Source organism: Thunnus thynnus, chromosome 23, assembly GCF_963924715.1.
Source record: "Thunnus thynnus chromosome 23, fThuThy2.1, whole genome shotgun sequence".
NCBI classification, from domain to species: Eukaryota; Metazoa; Chordata; class Actinopteri; order Scombriformes; family Scombridae; genus Thunnus; species Thunnus thynnus.
Genome location: NC_089539.1, coordinates 24,341,935 through 24,358,892, shown reverse-complemented (window position 1 = coordinate 24,358,892; position 16,958 = coordinate 24,341,935). Strand labels below are relative to the sequence as shown.

Genomic DNA, 16,958 nt, shown 5'->3' with positions numbered 1-16,958 from the left:
TTGAAAATGCAAATAAAAAAGAGCATTATAACATTGTCAGATTGTCTTCTTTTTCGTCAAAACCTGGTGCCTACACTACCCACAATGCAACTTGACCCCTGACAGTTTGGTCTGAGATTCAGGTGTGTTATGCTGGTGGCCTCCACTTCTGTCTAACTCCACATCCCCAGATTTTTACACCTTTTATGCTCGCACACCTGATTACAGCAGAACATATAACACAGCTTACAGACGTAAACTAGAAAGATTTATCAATGGATCAGCACACTCTTGATAAATCCTTAACGTTTCTGGTGACTTCCTGACTTGTACACAAGAGAAGTCAAAATCAAACTGAGCACTTTCCTGCTCACAAGAGGATTATTCCTCTAAAACCAGCTAATTCACCAGTAAGTTGTCTTTTTTTTGTTGTTTTTTGGAGTATCATGAACACTGTAGCCTCAATGACAGTTATTACCAAACTTTTTGGCTTGAAAAATGAAACTAGGGCAGCAACTATTAATTATTTTTATTATCAATTAATCTGTCGATTATTTACTTGATGAATCGATTAATCACCTGGTCTATAAAATGTCAGAAAGCAGTGAAAAATGTTGATCACTATTCTTAATTGTCTTGTTTTGTCCCAACCAACAGTAATCAATCCAAATATATTCATTATTCATATTTACTGGTGACGACTAAATAAACCAGATAATATTCATTTGTATTATATTATATTATATTATATTATATTATATTATATTATATTATATTATATTATATTATATTATTATAAGCTGGAACCAAAGAACTGTTTATTCTTAAATATTACTAAAAAGAATTAATTGATTACCAAAAGAATTGGCCATTAATTTTTTTGTCGATCGACCAATCAAATATATGTTGCAGCTCTAAATAAAATGTCTACTTGTCACCAGTGGATTGTCCTGGATTAGTTTGAATAATTTTAGAATCTTGAAGAAGCCAAATTATCCAATTATTCACAGGAAAAAAGTGAAGTAAAGACAAACTTTTATCTATTAAAAATATGTTTTATCTATTATATATATATATATGTATGTATATATATATATATATATATATATATATATATATATATATATATATATATATATATATATATATATATATATATATATATATATATATATATATATATATATATATATATATATGTATGTATGTATATATGTATATGTATATGTGTGTGTGTGTATATATATATATATATATATATATATATATATATATATATATATATATATATATATATATATATATATATATATTAATCACTTGTTTCATGTTTCAGTGTGGTCATGTGATGTCTTGAGTTCACTATTTTCTGTTTTTGTTTCATGTGACCTCCCTATAAACTGAGTTGAATCCACGACAGTTTTGAACATTGTGGTGCTTTTATAAGACTTTCAGTTTAAAATGGTGCCGAAGATTCAAAACACGATTGTGCTTCTTCCTCCTGTTATAGTTTGTAATCTTCTGCAGCAGCAAAAATGTTATTAAAAAAAATGGAGCTATGAGTTGTGGAGGACTGTTAAATTGAAGTCAAGGGTCATTTCTGAGGGGTCAAAGGTCACAAGCAGCAAACTGTGAAGTGGAAACAGTTCTGTCAAAAAGAGACGCCTCAGTAATGCTGCTGGTTGCCATCTGTAATCTCCTGTGGAAACAATGATCTGTCACCGAGGCAAATTTCACAGCATCACACATCCCGTTTCCAATTTATCTGTATCACACCTTAAAATAGACCGCAGTGTAATAAATGTGTGTGTGTGTGTGTGTGTGTCTCACCTCCTCTGCTGGTTGAAGAAGCAGGTGAAGGACTGGCTGCTGACCTCTTTGGTGAAGTAATCCTCCCACTGCAGGACCCTGTCTCTGTTCTTCTGGTTGTCCCTCTCACACGGAGGCACGAACGAGCACTGAGACACAAAGAGAGACACGACGGTCATCTGTAGTTCAGCCACAAACGTCGTCGAAGAAAACTACTCAGCGTTCGACAAAATCTCAACTCACGGTCCACTTAACTCGCTTGTTATGGAGCTTTCAACCACATCAACATGGTCATTGTTAGGTCCTGTTGGCAGTTTTGAGCCAAATAGATGCTCAGAATCATGAAAAGTTTGACAATATAATTCCATAATAACTAAGCAAACATAGGCGATGTCTTAAATCATCCCCTCGATCACTCATTCATTACTTCTTATAGACGAATCTGAGTTGTAGACACAAGGAAACAAGCCTCCATCACTTTTTAAGAGGAAGTCTGTCTAGGAGATCCTGTAGAAAGAGTTTTATTTTGAAAATACAGCCATCAAATGCTGATAAAATAAAGATTATAATCTATAAAATTTAGCAACATCTTCAGCAAAATCAACATCTTTTACTATCTGTGCTGTTAATTTAAATATCTTCTCTAATGATGAATCCTGAACAAATACAAAATGTTTTAAATCACTTTTTTCCCTTCATGACTAAACTGTAGGACTAAAGTCCAGCTTCTGTTTGCTGCTTGTGGTTATAAGTAAGTTTTGTTGTATAATTTAGTAAGAGTGAAACAAAGATTGAACCAAATTTTAATTTTTTTACTCTTGCTATTTATTTATTTTATTTATTTTATTTTTCTTTTAGGAGGCAGGCAGTTGAGCTGGAGGACAACAGGTTAGACTGATGATCAGATTTTGATAAAACTTGAAGGATTGTTTCTCTAAAAATGGCCGTTATTAGCCAGCGCAGGGCGCTGTCATAACGTCAAAACAAGGTGATAAGTTCGCTGCTGATTGGCTCAGAGGGGGTCTGCATCTTCCTCTTGGTTTTCAGTTGCAGCTTCTAAACATGAACACAGACACACGGATTCACATCGCAGGAGGTTGATTGGTGCCTGGCTGGTTACTGTGGATCAAATGGTTGCTATGACGATGATGTGATTGGGATTGGTACAGAGAAGAGGGCTGTGTTTGTGTGTATGTGTGTGTGTGTGTGTAGTGATAGCAACCCAAACTACCATTCGTCTCCACAACATTACACCAATCTGATAACATTTTTATTTGCTCTTGATCCTGATTAGAGTCATTTAACATCGAGTATCTGCTCATAACAAGTCTGATCTGGTAGAGATGTGAAGAGGGATGAGATATTTTGGACGCCCCTGGTTCCAGTAGTAAGAATCTGATTTATTTTTCCCATAGACAGCGTTACGTGACCCATATTTAGATAACTTCTATAGCTTGGATCAACATCATTCAGTATGAAAGATGAGGAATTTAGAAATGATCTGGCTCTTTGATAAAAAGTCGAAGGCACAAGACTGTTTACGTAAAAATTTCAGGGAATAAATTAACTACGACTCCCAAGGTGCACTTCAGCAAGAAACATCCAATCACATATCTTAAATTACGGTCGTGTGTGCCACTAACGAGCAAGCAGAAGCTAAAGATTACGATGAAGAGAAAACTGATTTGACGATCTGCAGATGTAGATTCTTTTGGCTTCTTTTCCATAATAACAGCAGCTAAGGCTCATGGGTATTGTAGTATTTTTTTAGGTGTCCACCAAAATGACAAACAAAATGTGATTGCTCAGGAAAAAAGTTGAAATGACACTAGAGGTCATAATATGAACCTGTAGGGTTGTTATATTATCCAGGAGAGTTTCTATGCAGCCCAACTCACAACGGTCATTAGGAAAATAAGGAAATCTGTATTATTCATTAGGTCGAATTCTGATTGGCTTGGGGTGAAGGTGGGGGCCACACCTCCAGGAGGTGGTTATTAATAATGCAGATTTTTATGTAAATAGCTTCTGAAACAGCCTGCAGAGGGGAACCTGGGCCGTAAGGAAAGATGGATTTAAAGAAACAGCTTTTGGTGAATAAAATATCACAGACTAAGTATTTATAAAAATGAATTAAAAAAAAGAACCATAATATCAGATCTTAAAGACTTCAATGAAAGTAAAGTATGTTTTAAAAATTCATCAGTGACGCAGCCTGTTTTCCTTCTTATCAGAACATGTTTAACTCACTGCTGCTCTTTCTGTTTCTCACAAGGTGACAAATATCACACAAGCGTTCGTGTCTCTTTTTGTAAATGTCCTGTCAAGTGTGAGTAGAGCCCAGTATGTCTGAATGACAAAACACATCACTTTAACAGACAGATAAAGGTCATTTTTTTTAGCGTTTTTAAGGACACTGATCAAAATTTCTGACTTTCTGTCCTGTAAAACTATTAAAATCATACATCACCTTTTCAAATGATCATTCTCATGAAGCAAACTATAAATATAGAAGGAAAATTGTTCTTTTAGAGTAATATATAAGGCAATAAAGCAATAATTACCCATATTACTGCTTACTGTGATGTTTTCAGTGATAATAGTGACACTTGTTTTGCTTGTGTGATGTTTCTATGATCAGATCTTGATGTGTTTTTCTCTCTAACTACTCGGTGCAGGCTCTCTATGTCTGTCTGTGTTTCAGGTAATTGTCAGCTTACTACGCTGCTCAGCACAGCAGCCATTCATCATCCAGCCAATCAAACCCTCCTCGCCTGATGACGTCATAAGAGGGTCGTCCTGCCGGATGATTGAGGTTGCTATGCCAACAGGCTGAGGTTACAATTACGTCTGTGCGCGCGTGTGTGTATTTAGGTCTCTAATAAATGGCCTAAATGAGATCAATCTGGAGTGTGTGTGTGTTGATATGCGGCTGGATTTATAAAAACGACGGCCTGCTGCTTACAGGATGAACACAGCAGATCTAAACTCATTTAAATTCTACCCTCAGTGTTATTTCACTTCTTGATATTCAAAGCATGGACACACTGACGCACTTATAGAGGGTTTGGTTTGTTGGTGGCTGAAATCAAGACAGTCAAAATAATATATGATGATTCTTACATATTTTAAAGGATATGTCTGCTGATTTTCTATATTTTTCTTATTGTAAACAATCTCATGTTTGGATCCAAACCAACGATGAACTGATCTACTAACTACTAAGTGTTGTGTGTGTATCAAAGCTGATATATCTTATTAAAAACACATCAGTGAGTCACAGCGCTGCACTGGGTGACATGTTCCTTCATCATGAAGAGTTCGGTCAGTTTGTTTAGAAACGGCTCCAAAGACTAATAACAGCATCATGTTTTCAGTCTCCGGAGAGTAGTTCTGTGTAAGGCAGACGTCACTGAGCATGTGCAGGAACGCTGTTCTGTTTACAGCTTCACTAGCTTGTTGGGCTACATATCACAGCTTCTTGACTTTGTGCTACATTATAAATTTCTCAAAGAGCTTCAGTGTAGAACTTACACAGAACTACTGTCTGGAGACTGAAAACGTGATCGGAAGGGAAGCATTCTGGATATTTATGTTACAGACTTCATCTCCCAAGAGACTGAATGATGAACTTCTACTTAATGTAATGTTATAACTTCTACATGTGAGGCTATATTTATTAGACAAATACCTACACCAGTTAGTGTATCCTGGAGCTGAGTATTAACAAAAATGATAAGTTAGTCTTCCCTGTTCTGTAATGCCTTCATTAAAATGTCTAGATTCACATTTTTTCACATCCCTTACAGTGTTTTTTTAATAACATCTATGGATTGATTACGTCTATTGGTCCTCTGAACTATTTTATCCCCAGCCTCTATAATGTTTCTTTTACTATTTAAATTACATAGATATCACCGTAAAGATTCACTGATGAATTTGCCCTTGATTATACTATTTATTTATGCGATTGTATCTAATGCCAATTAGGAGATATATTTAATGTATGATGACATTGAAAACATTTTTTGACAAATTAAGACTTTTGTCCCTAATTTACCTTCCCCCCCTTTGACTTTTATATATATAATGAATGTAATATGTTTGATAACACTGTAAGATTCATGATATATCAGTATGTTTGCTCTTAATTCACTTTGAGGTTACATGGATTTATTTACATCATTATATTGTCGTTTTGTATCTTTCTTATTTTTGTAATGCTGTTTTCTGACTGGTGACGCATATGCTTTGAGTAAGTTCACTGTCCTCATCAGCCAGACCAGTCAGTGGTCCTCTGATTGGATGATCGAGGCGTCTACTATATGTGTATATATCTCGAAGTGTTGCTGCCCTTAAACCTGACGAAGGTTGGACAGACTGAATGTTGTGATCTCATAAATATTTCAGCAGTAAGCGAGGCGGTGCAGCAGTTCTTCTCATAGTTTTAAAGTTGCACTTTCCTCCGATGCAGCTGTCACACACTCAGGTGTGCAGAGTTTTTTTATATACACAAAATATGCTTGAAAAATACTGAAATGAATCATTTGCATTAAATTAATTAATTTATTTTAGTTGCCAATTAATTCTCTGTTGATCGAGTAATAGTTTCAGCTCAAGTCCAAACTTTTCTTGAATGAGCTGCTTAAAAGTCGAGTCAGTTATTCTGGAGAGAGATTGATGATATTTGAACTAAACACCCAATTAATAAAACCCCTCCCCTCAAGCTCCTTCAGAAGCTCCGCCCCCCCCCCCCCCCAATTCATGGACACCCATTGCCATGGCAACAACCAAAAGAGAAATATGGTGGAATCCAGAGCGATGCGTCAGCTGTAGAGTCACTTCTGTTCCTCTCACACTTTATCACAAGCGGAAAAAAAACCCCTCATGTGAGCACAACAGTCGGTCCAGACTCTTCGCCTCTCTGCAGCCTCCTCACTTCTCACTCGACCTGCGTTCAGCGTCTCCGTCGTCTGTCAGCTGAGAGGACAAACTGCCTTCACCAGGCCGACTGACAGCAGACATTTACTGAAAATAGTTTGCATGTCGGCTCCGAGGGAAGAAATCAATAGTGTTTGTATTGATTGATTCATTGATATGGTTAACAAGGTACACGTCTTTTTTTCTGTTTACTATGACTATTCCTAATTTCACCGGCTGGGAACACGAACCACAAATTGTTTTTCTCTTTAACATGAATCTGCTCCAACCCTGTTAAAGCTGAATAATCTCAATAACCTAAACCTTGTGTTGTAATATTAACATTACTACTGGTATATATGTCTGAGTGTGTGTGTATTTTTACTATCGTGTGCCTCATTTTTCCTCTTTCTCTTGTCATTCTTATTGACTTGTAAAGTGTAAAGAGACTCTCTGGGTGCTTTGCACTTTAAATAAACTGAAGTTAAAGTTAAAAACACACATACAGCTGCCTGCTCAGATTACGCTTCACTAAACGCAACAGAAACAGACTCGGAGCGTAAAAAAACGCGGCTGGTCTCTGTGAGACTGTCTGGGATTCAATGTGGATTGATAGATTCATAGATTTAATAACATGGAAGTGTATCTATTCTATGAGAAAACACTTTCTATATGAATTGGCCACAGCCTCTCTGTCTCCAGTTCACCAGCCCTCCCACCATTCAACAGCTGCTCTGATGACTCCTCCCTGTCCTGTGCACGAGCATGAACGCCTCCTGCTGATTGGCTGGAATAGTGTCGTGTTTAGTTCTCATCTACAGAGCACACACACTGAACGGACAGCTAGCGGACCGTGAGGAGATATTAGATGAATTTGACAAAAAGTGTGTTAAACAGTCTTTCTCCAAAATCACTGACTCTACCTTTACTGACAAAACACACAAGCACAAACAATGAACTGTGAGCGTGAGGGCATCAATCATTTCCAGACAGGCTGACAGCACAAACACAGTCAATCCTGACTGGATCAGTCAAGGAGAGAGGTTCTTTGATTGGTTGGTAATGAAGAAGTGAACTTTGTCCTGCTGGAAGTTTAGGAGCAGCAGAGCGAAGAAAGAGGACGCTGAGGTCATCACATGTTAACAGTGTAAAGTCGCCGTCGCCCCACAGCACGACTTTGTGAAAGAAGATGTTTATGAATCTCATTACTGTCTGCAAACTATTCCTCGTTTGTTGAGCTGTTTATTCTCCGTCAGAGGAGGTTAAATCTAACTGGATGGAGCAAAACAGTAAATGTTAGCTTCCTGAGTTTTGGACTCAACGATGCAAAATTGTGTCTCATATTTAATCAAAGTTAAACTTGTTAAAAAGATTTGCACTGGTTCATGTTGCTCCAGCGAGCGAATCTACTGATCGCTGCGATTCCACTGAGATTAATTGAATTTTCTGTGAAACTTTGCTGTTTTCAGTGGTGATGTGACAGAATGTGAGCATAATAAAATAAAATATTTATATTATTTGCATTCGATTTTTAAAGTTATGTTTTAAATTATTCAGGGCTGCTTTCAAAAGTTCATCTGCTTCTCAGAACTGTCTTCATAATTTTAGTTATTTTTGTTAAATTATGTATTCAGACATTGCCAAAACCTTAATTTCATCAACGCAAGTGTGTGTGTTTGTGTGTTTTTTGTTATCCAACCAAAATAACTGTACGCAGCTCTCCAGATACATAGCGTTGCATTCACTGAAAAAAGCTTCAGTTTCTGCAAAAAATATAAAAATATGAATTTATTAACTGTCCAGACGTCTGCTGACATTATAAAAGGAAGTCAGTGTGTTTCCGTCGTACAACCTTATTATGAATCTAAATAGATAATAACTCCGCACACTGCAAAACAGATTAACATGAGGCTGCATCGACCTGTCTCTCTGTCTGTCTCTCTGTCTGTCTGTCTCATCCTCTGGAGGGAGGATGAACAGGACAGTGATGAATCAGCAGGTCAGACTGTGCTTATTTAAGCAGGTGTGAGTGTGTTTGCCCTACTACCTGAGAGGAGAAAAGGCCTGAGGATCTCTCCAGATAAAACTATCACAATCTTAACAAAAGACTTTCCTTAAAACGAGTCCTCCAAACTAAACTAGAAAACAGATTGTTTGCAAGCAGCTTTCGGTAACGCTTTGTTACACAGGTCCTTTAATCTTACACGAATTTCCTTGAAGTTTTCGCAGTAACTTGCAGGTATCTGATGGTTATTTTTCAGGACGTTTTACAGAAAGGGTGATGCAATTTGGTACAAATTATAAGAAAAAACTGAAAGGTTTGGTTTGTAACTCATTATATTGGGGTTCATATACTATTTGCAGAAATTCTTTTATTACTACAGTTTGTAGTTGTTTGTGTTAAACATATTAGCATATTAGATCGTTAATTAAAAACTCTATAGTGAGCATATTTACCTCAAGCCACTGATATACTTGCTTTTTACCAACACGTACGTGATTCCAGCGTCATTATTCACATTCTCGCTTGCGTACTTTAAAACTGTATCCACTAGGGGGCAGATTGGGCTCTAATCATCCCTTGTCAACACCAGAATATCTTCCTTGAACCCCCATTTTTGCACAACGTAAACAGTAACCATGGCGACTCTCGAGGAGGTTACGATACTGTTGATGCTGAGATCACGGCATATCCATCTCTTTCAACCTTTATCATAGCACTCCTTCACAGAAAAAACAGAAACCTGGCAGTTCTGCGTAGATTTTACCGGTAATGTTGTGTGGTGTTAAAGTGACGAGATCTTTTCAGATTATTATTATTGGTAGGAATAATCTAGACCCGAATCTACTCCCATGTGTATATTGTTTTATTATTAGCATTTTGTGTTGAATGTTGTCCTGTTTGTACTGTTGCATTTTAACATTTGACTTTGTTTTCTCTCACAAATAAGTAAAAATGTGTTTGCTATCTGACTGCTTATGTCCCTGCACTTCTGGACTGACGTTTGTGTAAAAGATCTTCACTGTAAAAATAAAGAAATATGAGGCTGAATAAACCTGAATTTTCCTTTAGAGACACAGTTACGAGGACAGGATGAACAAAGGCTTCTTGTTACAGGAAAATGTCACCTATAACTTTACTTTAAGAACAATTTTGGGTGATTCTCTGCTCTGAAAAAGAGAGAGATGTAGAGAGGAGAGTGTATCCCCAGGGACAGAGGCTACTGGCTGGGCAGGGAGACACCGATGGCCCCCCTGGCGTCCTTGAGCTCCAGAAGCTCTGCCTCATTACAGTTAATTAGATTAAGTTAGCAGCGCACGCACACACACACACACACACATATACTATAATTATTGCTGTTGTCATTCCTGAGTGATTAAATTAAGTGGGTTTTTTTTCGTTTCCGCCCTTCAGAAACACATACTTTCATAAATTAATATTTCGGTTTTTGGCCCTTTTCAGCCTCCACAGTGAGGTCTTTTTGCCAATTGTTACTTAAAATGATTAGTTTGGGATCAGAGTTCATTGTTAATATTAGAATAACGGTGAAAGTCAGAGGTCAGGGTGGGTAAATGAATACAAAATGTGTGTGTGTCAGTCAGCCGAACAGCGCTGCCCTCTGGGTACCTGGAGCTCTTGTCATTTACATTCATAACATAATTAAGTCATAAACGAGGAAATTACTCGGCGAGTAATTGGCTCAGTGAAACCACCCACCTGCCTTCATCTCCCCTCTTCCTTCCTCTCTCTCTCTGTCTCTCTCTCTCTCCGTTCATCATGTCTCTCTTCTCTATTCAGAAGCCGGATCTCCATTTTACAGCTCAAAACACAGGATTTAGTGCTGATTTGCTCTTTAAATGACAGGAACTGGAAGAAAGAGACTCCAATTCATCTCCTGTATAGAGAGATTTGTCTTTTCTTCCGCTGCTTGTCACAGAATACTCACAGTAAATCTCCAGGCATTGATGTGATTATTGATCAGTACCTACAGTACGGCTCAATTAGTAGTTATACTGAATATTTCTGGCTTTTAAATCTCAGCTGAACATGTATTTATTTTGGAGCAACACATACACATACATAGCAATGTCAACTTGCTACTAGTGGCCATTTTTGTTATTGATTAATGTGCTAATTATGTGCTTAATTAATTGATTAATCATTTAGTCAATAAATTGTAAAAGAAAAATGTCAATTACACTTTTCCAGAACCCAAAGCGTCACCCAACCAGTGACCCTAAACCTAGGCAAGGCAAGTTTATTTGTACAGCACATTTCAACAACAAGGCGATTCAAAGTGCTTTACATAGAGCATAAAAGGCATTAAAACAGAATATAAAAGCAACACAAGTTAAAAGACGTATAAAAACTATTAAAAAGTGTTAAATTTGGAAATAAAAAGAAGCTAAAAAGGGTAATACGACAGATAAAACAAGAGAATAAAAGTAACAGTGCAGTGTAAAATATTAACCCTTAATGTGGTTTAATGAAAGCCTAAAGATCTTCTGTTTACTATGATATGAAACAAACAAAAAATAAATCTTATATTTGAGAAACAGAGAATGTTTGGTGTATCGAAGCGTCAAACACAGGGGTACAAAAATGTTTGGTCATCACTCATGACGACGCCACACTTCGAAAACTGTATTTGAACTCGAGCATTTAGTTCTTGCTGAAGAGGCTGCTGGAATCAGCCTTTGCTGATGATTGTTGTCTCGATTAATCAATTAGTCGCTTGGTCTATAAAACGTCAGAAATTGGTGAAAGATGATGATCACTGTTTACCAAAGTCCAAGATGCAAAATGTAGACCTAAAACATCTTCAAAACAACCTAAAAACAGCCCAAAACCCAAAAATATTCAGTTTACTGTCATCATGGACTAAAGAAACCAGAAAATATTCACATTTAAGAAGCTGAAATCAGAGAATTTGGACATTTTTTCTTAAAAAAAAAGAAAGAAAAAAAGACTGAAATGATTGATCGATTATTAAAATAGTTGGCGATTAATTTTCTGTTGATCGACTAATCGTTGTGGCTTCACACAGAGATTAAACTGAAATCAACCCTCCATCAAACTACCTGTCTGCGTATGGGACTGGGAACTGGTACTGGGATTACTGGGATTATAACTGTATTTCAAATTGTGATCAATTTTATGTTACTGATACTGCTTGCAAATAATTTCTTAAAATGCTTTTAAAAAGCCTTTTTTTTAATGTTAAGTTTTTTGTTTCCATTTTTACTCTGTTTTATGTCTTTTATTTGTTTATTTTACCTTTTTTTAAAAAATCTTTTTTTATTATGTTTTGGGTATTTTATTCTACTTTTTTTCCTATTTTCACTGCTGGATTTATTACATCGGAGTGCTGTAATTGGTTTGTTTTAATGCAGCTTTTCTTTCTGTAACGCTGGTTTGTAAGGTGCTATATAAATAAAGATTATTATTATTAATAAACTACTTGCTACTAAAAAGTGCAGCAGTGCCACAAGCTACATACAACACCACCAACAAATGAAGACTAGACTCAATAAAAGAGACAAATTTATTAACGAACTGTTAAAAAATAAAATGTGACATATGTGGACACCTGTGTCGACATTAACAGAACCACTGCAACAAAACCAGCCATCGTTACTGGTCCACAAACATGTGGAGTAATCCCCATCAGGAAGCTAACATCTGCATCAGCAGCATGTGTGTGTGTGTGTGTGTGTGTGTGTGTGTGTTGAGATATTACAGATCTCCTCCAAAGCTAAAGCTGCTTTAGTTTGTTGTTAAGACTTCAATCAGGGATTTCAGCACTTATGAAATATATTATGTGATGCACATAAACACACACACACACTCTGGTAGTTATCTTTAGGGCATATAAAGACACACACTCAATCACACACACCTCAGGATGCCGTTATTACATGTGGGCAGAAAAGGACTCTGGAAAATGTAGCTGGAGTAGACCTCTGTGTGTGTGTGTGTGTGTGTGTGTACTGGTAAAGTAAAATACATGCGGACGCACACACACACACACATGAACACACACCATTCAATCCATTTCTAGTTTAATGGAGTCTGCCAAGCCAAGCTAGGTTGGCTACATTAATACTGTGTGTGTTAATGTGTGTGTGTGTGTGTGTGAGAGCGGTGAGTTATGTCTATACTTGATAGAAGGCCAAGGGAACATTATGAGCTCAGAGCAATAAACTGCAAACAGGCTCAGAGAGAATCGAGTATAAGACAGAAAGAGGAAGCAGGTTTCCACCCGATACGCAGAGCAGATTTGAAAGAAAATGTGAATGTTTGTTTTAATCCACAAGAAGAGCAGCAGTCAAAACTCAAACGATGGAAAACATGATGGAAATATGACATTTCTGTTAGTTTCATGTACAGATGTGAGGAAGGTTACAGTCTCCTCATCATCGTCGCTCCACACAGATCTGATGTTTTCAGCTCGTCAGTGACGTTTCAGTCACATGATTCATTTATTTACTTTCTAACATTTGCTTTTTATTCACACACCGGATCGATTTGTCAACATCCTCCCGATCATTTTATTCATAACTGAACAATATTCCATCAAGTCAAGTCAGTTTTACTTGAATATCTAATATATCAAATCCCAAACTTGCGTCGGGAGGCTTTAAAATCTGTACAGCAATATAACATCTTCTATCCTCAGACGCTCAATTTGAATACAGATAACATCCCACAAAAAATGTAGGTACATCAGAGTTTCTATGTGTTCTGACTATTACAGTACTGCAGTTCTAATGACACTCTGGCTGCTTTTATACTTTAGTTTTGACTCATAATTGAACTAATGAAGCTGATATTTCCTTTCTTAAATAAAATCCACATACTGTCTGACGCAGGGAAACGTTACAGGGCGGTTTTGAGTTCTGTTAGCGTGTCTTTGTCTCTTTGTGTTTTGATTCGTATGACTTTGTGGAGCTATTTTGGAAGATAAATAAGTCTGATAGTCTTTTCTTTAATAAATGACATATTACAAAAATGTGTCTTTATAGGAGCAGCTGGATCTGAGATGAGCAGACGAGCTGCATTGATACATCAGTTTGATAACCTCCAAAGAAAGTTACAGTGGGAGACACACACACACACACACACACATACACACACCCTGTGATACACACCTCCTGAACCATCGGCCGTTTATTGGGGTCATGGGTTCATTTCATTTTTGTAGGAACATAAATGAACTGTGGAGACGAGAGCAGAGAAAATGGCTGGAAGAAAAAAAAAAGTAATTGGACAACCAGAGTTTCTACACACAGCTGAGCTGCAGTGTGTGTGTGTGTACAGGTGTGTGTGTGTGTACAGGTGTGTGTGTAAAGGTGTGTGTTCATGCACGCACAACGTAAATGAAGCACCGTGTTCAGGTGTGAAAACAAATATCAGAGCTTCTGACTGGACGTGCTCTGTTTCTCTCAAAGTGACTCCAAAATAAATCTCAGTGAAGTTATTTGATAATGAGGCGACATCATTACATGCATAGATGCTGTAGCGCTGCAACTAATGATTACTTTCATTATTGATTGATCGATTAATCGTTTGGTCTCTAAAATGTCTGAAAATGGTGAAAAATGTCAATAACTGTTTCCCAAAACCCAAACAACAGTCAACAACCCAAAGATATTCAGTTTACTGTCATAGAGACTAAAGAAACCAGAAAATATTCACATCTGAGAAGCTGGAATCAGAGAATTTGGGAATTTTTTTCTATAAAAAATGACAATTATGATCAATATGAAACTCTCCTGGTTGATTCATCAGAACAAATGATGAACAGCTGTGTTAGAAAATATCTGGTTCTTTAGTAAGAAGTCGAAGCTACAAGACTGTGGACATAAAAATTCTGAGGTAAAAGTTAACTATGATTCCCAAGGTGCATTTCAGCAGGAGACGGCCAATCACATGCGCCGCTAACGGCGGGCAGAAGCTAAAGATTACAATAGAAGGAAAAAACAAACTTCATACGTGGTGCAGAAATGAAAAAACTCTGAGATTAAGTTAAAAAACTTTTATTCATCATGGCTACTTACAATTAAAAAACCAAAGTTTGTTTTTTCCTTCTATGTGATGACCCTTATCTTCAACAGCACGGTCCTGGAGCACAGCGCTACCTCTTTTTCTAAAGATTACAATGTTGAGAGAACTGATTTTGCAATCTGCAGCGTGAGTCTCTACCGAGGCAGCCGAGGCTCATGGGTATTGTAGTTTTCTTACCCGTCCACCAGGCCAAAAAAATCACAGACAAAATGTGATTTCTCAGAAACGAAGTTGAAATAATTGAAACTGGTGGTCAGAATATAAACCTATAGGATCTTTACATTATACCGGAGAGTAATATTAAGTAATATCAGTAATATTGAAGAGATTGTTTACAGAAAAAATTAAAAAATAGGAATACAGAATGGAGAAAAACCCTTCAGTAACCAGTGACCCTTCACACTTTACAGCAACATCCATATAAATTATAAAGTAAAGAAAATGTTAGAAAATACTTAAATGTGAGTAAAAATCCATCTGTATTCTGTGGTGAATGTTACATAATTTTGCTGTTAAGTGATGTTTTATCCTCCAAATAAGTTTGACTAACCAGACGTTTTTTTAGTGACATTATCATGTTCCCAGATCTCAGATATGAGCCTGTCAACAGTTTTCATAAACACTTCATCTTTTATTTTTCAACTTTTAAAGAAAAAAAGCAAAAATTCTCTACTTCAAGCTTTTCATGTGAATATAATATGATATGAATGAATATTTTCTGCTTTCTTTAGTCTTCACTGATAGTAAATTGAATATCTTTGGATTGTTGACCTTTGATCAAGACAAAACAAGACATTTGAGGACTTTGGGAAACAGTTATTTTCAGACAATTTTCACCACTTTCTGACATTTTATAAACCAAACGACCAAACGATTAACCAAGGAAACACTCAACAAAGTATCGATCATGAAAATAATGGTTATTATTGGGGGGAAACTATGGAAAAATGTACAAAAATAAGTCGTAATAAACCAGAATTATCCTTTAACACTACCACACACACACACACACACACACACACACACACACACACACACACACACAGACGGTTGGTTTTTGTAACAGTCCTGCTGCTGTTGATCTTAATGTCATGTCAGTCATCTGATCCACAGGCGGCTCCATTAACTAATCGCCCCCTATAGACACAACACCAATTAACTGCAGGTCTCTCTCTCTCTTCATCTGTCTCCCAGTCAGCTGTTCTACAGGGACGACGTCCGTTATAAACGCCAGTGCAATTAACTCTCTGCGTCCGTCTGTCCGTCTGTCCGTCTGTCTCTCTCATTAGTTGCAGGTAAAAGGTCACAGAGTCAAAGGAAAATCCCACGTTTTAATAACCTGGATCATACTTTCATAGTTTTATCCATTATCACTAAAAGTTATGATATGTTTTTATATGTTTGTTGTCCAGACACTTCAGTATTTATCTCCAATATGTATATATGTAAGTTAGCATTAGTGATGTCATAAAAGTATTGAAAAAAGTTCATATGAATAGATTTTGTCCTGTTACTGTTCTTCGTTCCTTGTCTCACTTTGATTTGGAGGTAATCAAGCTCTCAGTTTTGGAACTACAGTTCCCATAATGCTTTAGGGGATGTGAACAGGAAGTGTAACGTTGCCATGGATTCAGTGAGTTAACTGTGAGCTACAACTTTAACCAGTATGTGTTTACAGTTTGACAAATAGTCTCCATTAAAGATACTGGATGAGCTTCTAGCAGCTCCTGTTTGCAGTGTTGCCATGAAAGTACAGACGACTGTCACTGGATCACTTTGATACTGAAGAAAACTTAAACATGTGATGATTCTCAGGCAAGTTCTGCAGCTTCTTCTTCTTTGTTTTTAATCACACTGATTAAAAACATGTTTCATATCTGTTCAGATTTGACTGAGTTATGCTTCAAAGCAAGAGTACAAGTTCTGTCACGTCTCTCCCGTCACCTCAAAGTTTGGGAACCACTGGTTTAGACAAATACCACATTATCAATTATTTCTTGGTGAGCTCTTTGTGACTCCAAAGAAGATGAATAAACATATGAGGGTTCAGTAAAGTGCTGCATTTCTTGCTGTCAGTCACCAGAATGAGATTTTCTTCCATCACCTGTTGGTCCAGATGACTTTATGTTTACACTTTATCTGGACCAATCAGCAGCCACCGCGTCTTGAGGCTGACGTACCA

At 36.9% G+C, this 16,958-nt stretch overlaps 1 protein-coding gene across 3 annotated transcripts in view; it reads right to left on the bottom strand.

Annotated features, from left to right (window-relative positions):
- The window catches only part of LOC137176282 (calcium-activated potassium channel subunit beta-4-like), a 44,181-nt gene that overhangs the window by 10,541 nt on the left and 16,682 nt on the right, over nt 1-16,958 (bottom strand). For all 3 annotated transcript variants that reach the window (XM_067582479.1, XM_067582478.1, XM_067582480.1), the window contains one exon: nt 1,810-1,937. In XM_067582479.1, the coding sequence (XP_067438580.1) occupies nt 1,810-1,937 (128 nt within the window). The remainder of the gene's footprint in view (nt 1-1,809; nt 1,938-16,958) is intronic.